The following is a 12,491-nucleotide window of genomic DNA, read 5'->3' as shown; positions in this document are numbered from 1 at the left end:
TGTTATGGACTACAATTCCCATCAGCCCCTTGGCCATGCTGGCAGGGGCTGATGGGAATTGTAGTCCATAACATCTGGAGTGCCAAAGGTTCGCCACCACTGGGCTAAGATGATCCATTGGAATTTATGCAGAAATTCAGGCTAAAAACTGGTCGGAACTCCGCCCAGAGAAAGTCACAAAAAACAAGGTTAAGATCTCGTGGGGCTTTTGAATCCAAATGGACAAAGTGTTGGCATATAACACAGCAGACATCACAGTGACCGAGATTAAGAAAGTGACCATCTTTGACATAGCAATACCTGGGAACAGCATGGTCGATGAAAAAGAACATGAGAAGGTCACTAAATAGGATCTGAAAATTGAGTTTCAAGAAACTATGGCACAAACCAGTTGAGGTCGTCCCAGTAGTAACCGGCACCCTGGGCACCATTCCAAAAAATCGAGGGCTGTGCTTGAAACATTTTTAAATTGACAAAATCAACATCTGTCAGATTCAAAAGGCAACCCTGCTGGGATTCACATGAATGCTACATCAATACATTACAATGTCCTAGGCCTCTGGATGATGCTTGAATTGTAATGAAAGGCCAACAACCAGTTAAAGATCTGTAAGCTCTCTGACCAATCCTATAAAATATATATATTTCTCATAGCAGTATATTTTCCTTTAAAAATCATATTGGCAAAAGCCAGTTGCCAAAAGCACTCCTATGGGTGTAGGTAGCCGCATGATCACCTGACCACAGTCAAAAGGTCAAAACTACTTTAACAAAAGCTAAGATAATGAGTTACTCCAGCATAACCTGGAGGTCTCATTTGAGTCACGAGAATGCTTGATTACCACACCTTGCTATAGAAACTGTTAAAGACAAAGAAGATGGAAAGCCACATTAGCATCAGTTGCTGAATTTCACTATCTCTTCTAGCAACAGATGGTTGTTTCCTTGCATTTCCCCAACCTCCAGATATGATCTCCCTACAAGAAGATCCCATCCTGAATCAATCAAGCCTCATTCAAATCTGAATACTGAAGGCAAAGACTGTAAGAGTTACTTTGCATAAAGCCATTCTGTGCTTCCTGATATAATCTAGGACCAATTGATTCCCATTGTCCCAAGGTTCAGAACAATGGAAGAGCTTTTAGATAAGGCTCAGCCCAGCAAGCCCAGCATGGGAAGTTCCAGAGAATTTAGAAAAATGAAACTTAAAACTCACTTGTTCCCGCCCCACCTGGGCAAAAGGGTATAAAAGTTTAGTTCACCCCAACACATGTGCTCTTACTAGCCTGTACCTTCCTTGGTCTGGTCAGTTTGAGACACGATATCGTCCTTCGCCTGGATTCAGATGCTGGTCATTTGAATCCTTGCCTTCTACAAGATCTTCTTCAGCTGAATTTAGGTAATGTATTACCCTAAAAACCCCCTCCATTTCTATCATCCAATCTATCTTTTAAAACCTTTTTATATCTTAGGAACTTGAATGTATGTGCCCTTATGTCTTACTGTGTGTTTGTATTTTTGAACAAATTTATATAAAACATTTAAATTCAATTTGGACTCTTGCTTCTCTGTGGAATATCCATTGCCAGAATTCCTTCCCCGTATTATACAGTCTAAAAGATCTCCTCTTGGCCCCTCTCCTGATCTGCCAATGTGAGTTCATTCCCCTTTGCTACTTTTAAAAACTATATGTGTGCTGTTACACTTTTTAGCAGCTGGTGGAGATTCTCTTCAATAAAACCCTTACCCCTGTTAAGGCCATAACAGAGCTGTGATAGCAAACAAAATAACAACAATTTTAAAAAATCACCTGCAAAACCGAGCTGTTCCACCAGGCCTTTGGAGAGGCTGGTCGCTGATGCCCCCCCCTAACATCGGTGGAACCTGCCACCCCCCTCCTCCCCTCTTTTAGGGGACTTTTAGGGGATCTGATAATAGGCCGCCATCTATTATGTTTGGTATTTGGAAGCTGCATTTTAATAGGGTTGGTTTTAATGTGTATAGAGCTATAATTACTTATTTAACTAATTTTGGTATTATTGATTTTATTTTGAGCTCTATTGTATACCTTGTTGTTCACCGCCCTGAGCCCTCCAGGGGAGGGCGGTATACAAGTATAATAAATAAATAAATAAATAAATTTTTTAAAAGATTATATATATTTTAAAATCTCTTGTATGTTGTCCAGATCTGTTTTTGGTACCCCGGACTGCTTTGTGGTTTTGTCCCCCAAACCCCTGCTTCATGTGAATTGAAACAAGAAAGGGAAGAAGGGAATTCCCTCTAAGAATACTCTTGGCTCCGTTGCTGTGAATTCCTGAGTTTTATTCCTTTGGGTTTCAGATTTGGAAATCTTGGCGAGGAAATCTTTCCACATTATTACTGTGTGTGAAAAATAATCAGATTGAACCCTTTTCCCGCCTCCCTTTTCAAACAAAGATCCCCCCCCAAAAACATTTTCAGTACCCAGAGGAACTGGTGCAAAATGTCAGATAAAAATCTGTGCTTAGCCAAAAAAAAAGTATCCTAGTTCCTTTCCAACTCGTTGCTAACTGGCAGCGATCCCAGAACCTCCTTGCATGTTAGGACCTATGATCTCCTAACCGAATCTTGATTATATTGTCTTCAGAACTTTATCCTGCCTTCATCCCAAGCAGGATGATCACAGCTGCCAGGTAAGAGAAACCTCCCAAAAGACCGGCGAAATCTGACAAACATGGAGGTTGACTTCTGTTATCGTGTTTAGTCTCTACAACTGCCTGGGAAAAGACACATCATGAAAACAAGTCTCCCTTTCTGCCCTCTAAATCATACCATATGGATTTTTAAAAAATAAAATAAAATCTCGACAGAATCTCAACTCACCAACTGGTAGTCCCGTGTAGATGTCAATGAAAAAGCCAGGCCTCTGACTTCCACAGAGCGCTGAAAATTCGTCTGAAAAATGGAAGAACAAACATTGCGCCTGCACCGAATAATTAAACGAAACTTCTTCTTTTTTCGGCTTTTCGCTTTAACTTGCAGTGGAAGCCAATTTTGAACCTGTGCCTCTCGAAGACCGGGCTTTCCAAATAGCAAATGCATTCTTACAAAGTGGCACACTAGTTCTGCAGAACGAACTAGTTGGCGGATGTTGCAAGAATTAAACCCCAGTGCACACGGGATGTCCTTACAAGTATACAGAGACCAGATGCGTACTGGGATTGTTACGTGTCTCCACGAATCTGTGAACGTGATAAGAGGCTTACCAATTATGCTGTGTGGAGAAAGTGGAAAGAGAACTCTGGGGGAGGGAAGATATTACTTGAGAGGACTGGCAGTAGCTTTGAGGCAAAAATAAATACTTCGTGCAACTTGGGGAATTCGCTGCTACAGGGGACAATAGTAAGGATTAGACCAGGGGTCTGCAACCTGTGGGTCTCCAGATGTTCATGGACTACAAATCCCATTGGCCATGCTGGCAGGGAATTGCAGTCCATGAACATATGGAGAATTGTAGTCCATGAACATCTGGAGAGCCACAGGTTGCAGACCCCTGGATTAGACAGATTCATGATAGATAGGGTATAGCAACAACTATTTCCCACCATGACTACACAAAAGCACAGTGCTCTGACTTATTTAGTAGGTCTTTACTATGTTAATTTTGTGGCTACATTTAGCAAACTTGTCAGTTGATATTTACGTGGATCTGTTCTGTCACCTTGCTACATAAAAGCACAAAGTTCAAAGGCAGTAGCCAGGGGAGCTACCGTTTTCTACCGCTTTCCTGCATTTGGGCTGAGATGAAACTTAATTTGCTGGTGGCAGCAAGAAAAGGAACTCTATAAGCATCGGGGGCCAGGGTGGAATAAAACTAGAGAGGTGTCCTCCTCAGTGAGGACTAGTGGCTTGAAGTCTGGACCAGGTAAGTAAATACTACACTCCTTGTGGTAGAGCTAGGACCCATTTTCCCACAGAAGCCATGAATGCAATGGAAGGGAAGCATTTAAAAGGAGGAAAAAACATGTCCGTTAAAACATCCCCCCCTTTTAGAGTGCCAATATCAAAGAACAGAGTCAAGATTCAATTAGCAAAATGTAGTGGAACTGACGGGTTAAAACAGCCTACGCTTTGTCTGCACAGTCCTGATGCAAACTGAGGCAGCATGAGCTTGCAATTTATAGATGAATGCAGGCACCTGATCCGTCCCATCTGTTTATGTCCTATGCAAACAATGCACCATGTCACAATTTTTGTGCCACAGCAGTCCTTTGATTTAAGCTGAATTTTGCAGGCTTTTCCAGCCCTTTTGTGTGCACGTACACACAACCTGCATTCAAAGCAGCATGGAGAAATACGGTGTATTAAACAACAATGGGACCAGTTTGCATCTAGCTATCGAAGAAGAGTCTGGATTTATATCTCCCCTTTCTCTCCTGTAAGGAGACTCAAAGGGGCTTACAATCTCCTTTCCCTTCTCCCCCGCCCCCCCAACAAACACCCTGTGTGGTGGGTGGGGCTGAGAGAGCTCCGAAGAACTGCGACTAGCCCAAGGTCACGCAGCTGGCATGTGTTGGGAGTGCACAAGCTAATCTGGTTCCCCAGATAAGCCTCCACAGCTCAAGTGGCAGAGTGGGGAATCAAAGCCTGTTCCCCAGATTAGAGTGCACCTGCTCTTAACCACTACACCACTGCTGCTCCCTAATTAATAAATAATGAATTGCAGAAGTGACACACTTCTCTCTGTGATGCACCCTTGAAGATGTCAGCCACAGATGCAGGCGAAACGCTAGGAACAAGGTCACGCAGCTGGCATGTGTTGCAGTGCCCCAGCTCATCTGGTTTCCCAGATAAGCCTCCACAGCTCAAGTGGCAGAGCAGGGGAATCAAACCTGGTTCTCCAGATTAGAGTGCACCTGCTCTCAAGCACCCCACCACGCTGGCTCTATAGAATACCAGCTGTGGTTGTGTGCCACTTGCCCTACGCATGCTATGCTTTCTCCATCACTCACCAGTGCTTGGGATGGGACATTGTTCACAAGGTCTATTCCAGGCTCGTCCGATGTTGTAGGAACAGCAGCACATTTTTTTGGTCATGTTAAAAGGCAGCTCTCCGTCACAGGTTTGATTGTCGGCGTGGTAATTTCTGTAGCAAATACTCCTCCTCATATCTGCATTGGCAAAGAGACAACGGATGATCAGGGTCTTGGCCTAGTCACAAAGCCTGCTCGAGAGAACCTCCTTTAAGCAGAAGTCTCGAGTCCCAATTATGAAATAAGATGATGACGAAGAAGAGTTTTTATACCCCACTTTTCTCTGGGATTTTTTTCCACACAATTCATTTAAACAGTCTTCAGGCAGGAAATAAAGCATTTCCTCCAGGGAATTCTGCACTGTTTTTACCCCAAAACATTTTATTTCCAGCCTCAGTGAATCCGCTTTTAAAGTGATTCTCTGGCTGAACAAATATGTCAATTCCTTTCACGCAGGGATACCCAGCCTATTATATTGCAGCGCTCACAAATCCCATACACAGGAGAGCCTATATGCTGGCTAGATTTAACATCATGCCATCTCCGCTACATAGAGGAAGACTTAAAGGTCTTCCAAGCGATAAGAGGTTCTGTACCTGTAGCATAGGACAGCTGGATTCCATCCCACACATTCTCCTGAACTGCTTATTATACCAAGAACTCCGATCCAGCCTGTTATCCCAAGCTATAGACCCTATGATTGATTATACTGAATCAGATAAAGTAGTTATGCTTTTAAATTGTCAGGATTTTCATTGTTGCCTTATAGTGGCAAAGTTTTTGTCAGAAGTTTGTAAACTGAATGTATGACAAACGCGAAGTTTTTTACTATTCACTTTTTAACTGGAACTGTATTTTTATACTATTGTGTATATGCCAATAAAGGCTTATTGAATTGATTCTCTGGCTGAAACATTTTGAAAACGTTTTCAGTTGCTGTGCGATGCGATCTATCGACTATGTTTCTCAGGCTTCTTTGCTCCCTCGAAACTTCTCCTCAGCATCACTTTCTGAGCTCACTCAGTTTCCCCTCGCCTGTTTATTTGGAGCATTTCTCTGTTTGCACTTTTATTTGGGGGGGGGGGTGTCTTTAAAATATCAAGTATATGAGGAGTATAGAATGAAGTATGAGGCTGTGAATGTACCTGATGTTACATAGAGAAGAAGAATTTAGATTTATATTCCCTTTTCTCTCCTGAAAGAGACTCAAAGGGGCTTACAGTCTCCTTTCCCTCCCTCCCCCACAACAAACACCCTGTGAGGTGGGTGGGGCTGAGAAAGCTCCAAAGAACTGTGATGAGTCCAAGGTCATTCAATTCTTGGCATGTGTTGGAGTGCACAGGCTAATCTAGTTCCCCAGATAAGCCTCCACAGCTCAAGTGGCAGAGCGGGGAATCAAACCCGGTTCTCCAGATTAGAGTGCACCTGCTCTTAACCACTACAGCACGCTGGCTCTCTGGATGGTGAAGAGGGAGACAAGACCTGTGGGGCATTATCTATCAGACCGGTCTCCTACACAAGAGCTCCCATTCACTGCTTGAACCTCTCAAGGGATTGTGCCCTGTAGAAATCAGCATCTGTTTGTTTTCAGAAAGTCAAAAACCTGCAAAATTCAAATAGCACTTTGCAAAAGATCCAAATGCCCTGGGATGACCCTGCTCTTAAGAAACAAAATATGCTGAGCATCCTTCTTTCCCTTCTTTTTTATTAGTGCCTCTGCTGGATTTTGTTTTGTTTTACAGGAGCAAGTAGGGAAAGAGCTGTTGATTTTGTTGGAAGCGGTTGATAAAATCCAGGATTCTTATGTTATAAGCTCACAGCGATGGAACAGTTACGTCACCATCCATGGGAAAAAAAGGGCTTACAGCATTGTCAAACATCCCATAAATGTCACTTAGTTCCATAAGCCAGGAAGCGCTCGTCAAGAAAATCTCCAAGCCGTTGGCAGCAACGCACCGCTAACCTCACCCAGCCCTGGATTTGCATTTAAAATCTTGCTCAATTTATGACTTCACATCCTTCTAGTGAGATGCTGAGAAGCTGGTGCCCTCGTGTCTTTGGCCACGTTTTGCTCAGACATTCTGAGTTCATTTGCGTTTGGAACCGAAGGAGAAGTTCAGCAAAGCAGATGGAACTGAACTTCAGCCAAACGCAGAACCTTTATATCATGATTCTGCAAATGACCACAGTTTTACACATCTATGTGCCTGCTTGCATATGTAACAGAGGGCAACGTGTCTGCCAAAACCATGCACAGATTTTGATGCATGCACTGAGAGTGCACATTTTTATCTTCCAAGAAGGTCAATGTCCCTCCCCAACCCTTTCCTTTTCTTCTCCCTTTCCTTCTCTTCTCTTCTCTTCCCTTCCCCTCTTAGAATCTCCTTGATCCACAAATCTTGAGAAGCATAATTCTAAATCTATTGTTAAGGGATATAAGGACCAAGATTAATTTTGCCGCTGCCAGCGTAATCTTAAATTGACAGTCACTTAATAAATAGGGTATTAACTCAGTTGCCTCCCCTCCTCCATTTTATTCTCACAACAATCTTATGAGGTAGAAGAGAAGAAGAGTTTTGGATTTATACCCCACCTTCCTCTCCTACAAGGAGACTCAAGGTGGCTTACAAGCTCCTTTCCTTTCCCCTCCTCACAACAGACAACTTGTGAGATAGGTGGGGCTGAGAGAGTTCTGAAGAACCGTGACTAGCCCAAGGTCATCCGGATGATTCAATGAGCTTGTGGTCGACTTAGTTTAGTATGAAGAAGCTGTAAAAACACCTGACATGGAAAGTATTTGATGGGGCATTTTAATTCAGATATAGTGAATATAAATCATTTATATTTTAACCTAAAGATAAGTTTATTATTTTAATCTGAATGTTTTAACTGTATGTATTTTTGGATGTTATAGCCAATGGCTCAAACAATAAATACTACTTGACTTGACTAGCCCAAGATCACCCAGCAGGAATGGAGGAGTGCGGAAACACATCTGGTTTACCAGATAAGCCTCTACCACTCAGGTGGAGGAGTGGGGAATCAAGCCCGGTTCCACATTAGAATCCACCTGCTCTTAACCACTACACCTCGCTGGCTCTCATGGTGTAGGTTAGAGACCACTCAAAAGTCACTTAGTGAGTTTCCACAGCTGATCAAGGATTTGAACACTATTGTCACTAACATCAAACAGAGGATAGATTCAGGCCTTGACTCTGCTTTACACCATTAAAAGCATTACAACCTTCCAATTGTTTGGCCAGCAAAATTTCTCCACCGCAGAGGTCCGTTCGTGGATCAGTGGCAGGAAAACTTAGCTTCACCAGAGGATGCAAGCGCCACACTGTTTACACAAAGTCATTTTCCATTCACCATGGGAAGGAAGCAGTAAACTCTAGCCAGGCTCTCTGATTGCTGAGTTCAGATTCATGGGAAACTTCATCCCTCTCCTCCCCAAAAGATTTCTTCGCCCCACTGATGAGCGTGAAGGAAGAGGCCTACGCTTTTGGTTTGTGTGAAGCTCAGCCATGCTGGCCCTAACCAGCCGAGGAACGGTGCTTGAGACACGAATCAGACTGCACAGCGCTCACCCATACAGTTGTTCCCTCCGTTGACTTGCAGGTAGTCGGGAGGACAAATGCAGGTGTAGTTGCCGATGGTGTTGTAGCAAGTGCCGGGCCCACAGATGCCGGGAGTGGCGCACTCGTCAATATCTGCAAGGAAAGCACAAGGTTTCAGGCTAGTATCTGAAAGCAAGGGAGACAGCCCAAGTTTGTCTGGAAGCCACTCTGCTTAGTGGCAGACACAGAGAGGGGGACTGTGGCTATGCAGTGAAAGCAAACTGAACAAGCTCAAGAGGCAACCTCTTCTTCGTTATTGCATCGCAGCGTTGAGCCCTCGCGCAGGCGTGGCATCAAGAGGGCATCAAGAGGGCACAGTAGCACCCCTGAAATGCCAAGTTTTAGAGCATGCAGCCCAGAGGTGTATCCAGGGAAAATGTCGCCCAGTGCAAAATCTGAGTTCCCCGCCCCCGTTTGGGCGGCCGCCCTCCCCCACCACAACCAAACAACTTTTTTTTTGTACCAGGTCTTGAAGTCAGTGTATGGATCCAGGGGGAAGCAGGAGGGGTGTGAGGTGCGATTTTCCGCCCCCCCCCCACATGACTAAATGGCCACAACCTGGGGACATTTGACCCCATAGGTCCCCCTAGGTGGTACACCCCTGATGCAGCCCCAATCACAGCCAGACTCTGACTAAGTTTCCTAACCGAGTTACTTTGGGTCAAGGGTAGGGTGATATGGGAGAGATTAATTAAACAATATTGTCATTCTCCACTTCTCCATTTTATCCTCCCACCAGCCAGCCTGTGGGATAAGTGAGGCTCAGACAGGGAGTGAGTAACCCAGCGAGCTTTCACGGCAGAGCAGGGACGCAAACCTGGGTCTTCCAGATCCTGTTCCAATGCTCTAACCACTATACCATACTGACTCTACCAGCGAAGGCATTAAATGCAACTGTTCCCAATGCTGAACTGATACAATTTGCTCACCGTCACACACTCGAGTTTCTTCATTCAGGTAGGATCCGGGTTCACACTGACACTGGAAGCTGCCAAAGGTATTGATGCATCTTCCTCCTTGGCAAAGTCCAGGGAGTTCTTGACATTCATCAATATCTATCGCATGGAAAACAAATACACACCACATTAAAAGGACTGCCAATAACTTATTAAATAATAATAATATATATATAATTATTTATATATATATATATATATATATATATATATATATATATATAAAAAAACCTTTATTAGGCATAGAATCCATATAACAGCCAACATTGTCCAAACAAGTATCCCATACATGAGAACCATTGCAGGTAATCATTTCAAAGTTTCTATAAGGAACCTAGCTACAAAAGTTAAAATCTCGGAGGCGGAATTGTTTAGTAGAAACGTAATCTTCCCCACAGCAGAGTATTCATTAAAGATTACAGGACAAAGAGCAAAAAGTCTGGTCCTAGATCCCTCGTACTTGAGGCAGTCGAGCAATATATGTTCCATGGTTTGAATCGCTGTGATACAGTGAGGACATAATAATAATAAGAAGAAGAGGAAGGAGGAGGAGGAGGAAGAGGAGGAGGAGAAGGAGAAGAAGAAGGAGAAGGAGGAGAAGAAGAAGACTCCCCCACCACAACGTGGGTTTTTTGCACCAGGTCTTGAAGTCAATGTATGGACCCGGAGGAGGTGTGGGGGTTAATTCCCACCCACACACGTGACTAAATGGCCACAGCCCGGGAACATTTGACCCCATATGTCCCCCCGGGCAGTGCACCCCTGAGTACAGCTAACACCAACACCACCGGGTTGGTCACAGAATGTTGTAATATCCGCTGGGAATAAAAAATCTGCCTTACCTTCCAAAATAACTGTAATAGGATTGGGTCGGAATCCTTCTCCCCCAGGACACAACTGCTTGTATTCAGCTGAAAAGGAAGTACATTTTGTGAATCTGAAATGATCAAAAAGGGTCACTGCAACAATTATTATCCTCCTTATCCTCCTGCCACAATTTCTTCCCCAGGCTTTTCTGAGACTCCTCAAGTTGGGGATTCCTACAAGAAACCAGAGACCTTGGATATTGTTCTACACATACACAATCCCTTATATAAAACTCAAGGTTCATTTATCCCAAAAACAAGCATAAAGGTCTGTGTAATAAGCAATATTCTTAGAAGAAGAGTTTAGATTTAAACCCTGTCTTTCTCTCCTGTAAAGAGTCTCAAAGCAGCTTACAAATTCCTCCCCTTCCTCTCCCCGCAACAGACCCCTTGTGAGATAGTTCTGAGTTCTGAAGTTCTGAATGAACTGTGAGAGTGTTGAATGAACTATGGGCGTTTTCCCACTTACCTTCTGCCCCGCGCTACTGTAGGCATGTAGCGTGGGGTCCCCCAGCACTCCCCACTACAGGGGCGGCGACAATGCAGCCGCCCCGACGCTGCCGCTGTCGCACCCCCTCAGCACGCGTCATTCCTGGTGCTCTTCCAAACGGAAGAGCCTGGCGCCTTTGGATGACCCCGCGCAAAGCAATGGGTCGTGGGGAAGCCCGGGCGCGCACCAGAAATGACGTGTGCTGAGAGCAGCGCGGGGCATACGGGGGTCGTGGCAAGTGGGGAAACGCTGTATGACTAGCCCAAGGTCACCCAGCATGATTTTTGTAGAGGAGTGGGGAAACAAACCCAGTTCACAATATGAGACTCTGTCGTTCATGTGGAGGAGTGGGGAATCAAATCCGGTTCTCCGGATTAGAGTCCACCTGCTCTTAACCACTACACCACGCTGGCTCTTTCACGGACGGTTTTGTATCGTTTAGCTCTTTTTTTTTTGCTTTATGCTGTGTCAAACTGCAACCCCAATGTATTTTTCCAACATAAATAGCACAACCCTCCAACTACACAGCCCACGATGATCCAGTTAACACTCTCTAAAGGTACAAGCAGACTGAGACTCAGATTAGCAGTGGCGGGGCACCCGCCGAGCGGGGCAGGGCGGACGCAATGCCCCGAGCGGAGCCATGGCAGAGGCGTGGCCAGGTTGTGGAGGGGGAGTGGCGGGAGCGTTCTGGGGGTATTCCGGGGCGGGGGCTGCCGCAGCAGGGGCACAGAGCGCGCGTGTACCCCGGGCGCAGTTTCCCCTTGCTCCACCTCTGCAGATTAGCCACTTACTTGAGTTCACAGCTGGGCACTGCTCACAAGGAATTCCCCAAGCTTTACCAAGGGAACAGCAGCAAGAGGCCTTGGACACTCCAACCCCGATTTCATTGCTGCAGGCGGTGCCCCCGTTGTCTCCTCGAGGTTTAATTTCCAAGTAACAGTAACCAGAACGAGTGTCTAATGGACAAAAGAACCAAGTCATTCAATTGTTGTCAAGTTTGTGTAACAGCAGAGGGGTGCTCCCATTTGGTGACAGTCTTCACTTTCTACATGAAGCATCACTCTTATTTATGCAACAATTATTATTATTATTTTAAGTGCAGTAGATTTGCTACCACCACCAAATGAATAGAATCATAGTTGGACGAGACCCCAAGGTCCAACCCCCAATAAATAAAACCTAGGCCAGTTACAATTCCATATCCAGCCAATAGACAATATCCTACCACACAAAGGAAACTTTCTCTAACTTAAATATCTCAGAAGAACTTGGTGAAAATCTGAGCCCCCCCCCCCCCGGGTATGGGCTGCCACCCTCCCCCACCACAGCCAAACAACATGGGAGGGGTGATTTTCTGCCCCCATGTGACTAAATGGCCGCAGCCCAGGGACATTTGACCCCATATGTCCCCTCGGGCAGTACGCCCCTGAGGAAGAGCCACTTAAAGTGTTTCATGGAGTGGCAAGACAGACAGTAATATTTTAACTGTTCCATTTAACTTTCCTGGCTCTTCCCATCATCCTACCTGTACTCCTAATGCA

The 12,491-nt window shown here is 44.9% G+C and overlaps 1 protein-coding gene across 1 annotated transcript; it reads right to left on the bottom strand.

Annotated features, from left to right (window-relative positions):
* Positions 1-2,865: 2,865 nt before the first annotated feature.
* On the bottom strand, positions 2,866-11,906 carry LOC125425533 (fibrillin-1-like; the record flags this gene model as incomplete). Its single annotated transcript, XM_048483121.1, has 6 exons — positions 2,866-2,937; positions 4,995-5,153; positions 8,606-8,728; positions 9,565-9,690; positions 10,434-10,502; positions 11,742-11,906. Coding segments are annotated over 6 exons (714 nt in total), but the record flags the coding sequence as incomplete, so codon positions are not given.
* Between the last annotated feature and the right edge of the window lie 585 nt (positions 11,907-12,491).

Source organism: Sphaerodactylus townsendi, unplaced genomic scaffold (genome assembly GCF_021028975.2).
Source record: "Sphaerodactylus townsendi isolate TG3544 unplaced genomic scaffold, MPM_Stown_v2.3 scaffold_710, whole genome shotgun sequence".
Lineage (NCBI taxonomy): Eukaryota > Metazoa > Chordata > Lepidosauria > Squamata > Sphaerodactylidae > Sphaerodactylus > Sphaerodactylus townsendi.
The sequence above is the reverse complement of the archived record's forward strand: the minus strand, read 5'-3'. Positions and strand labels throughout refer to the sequence as shown.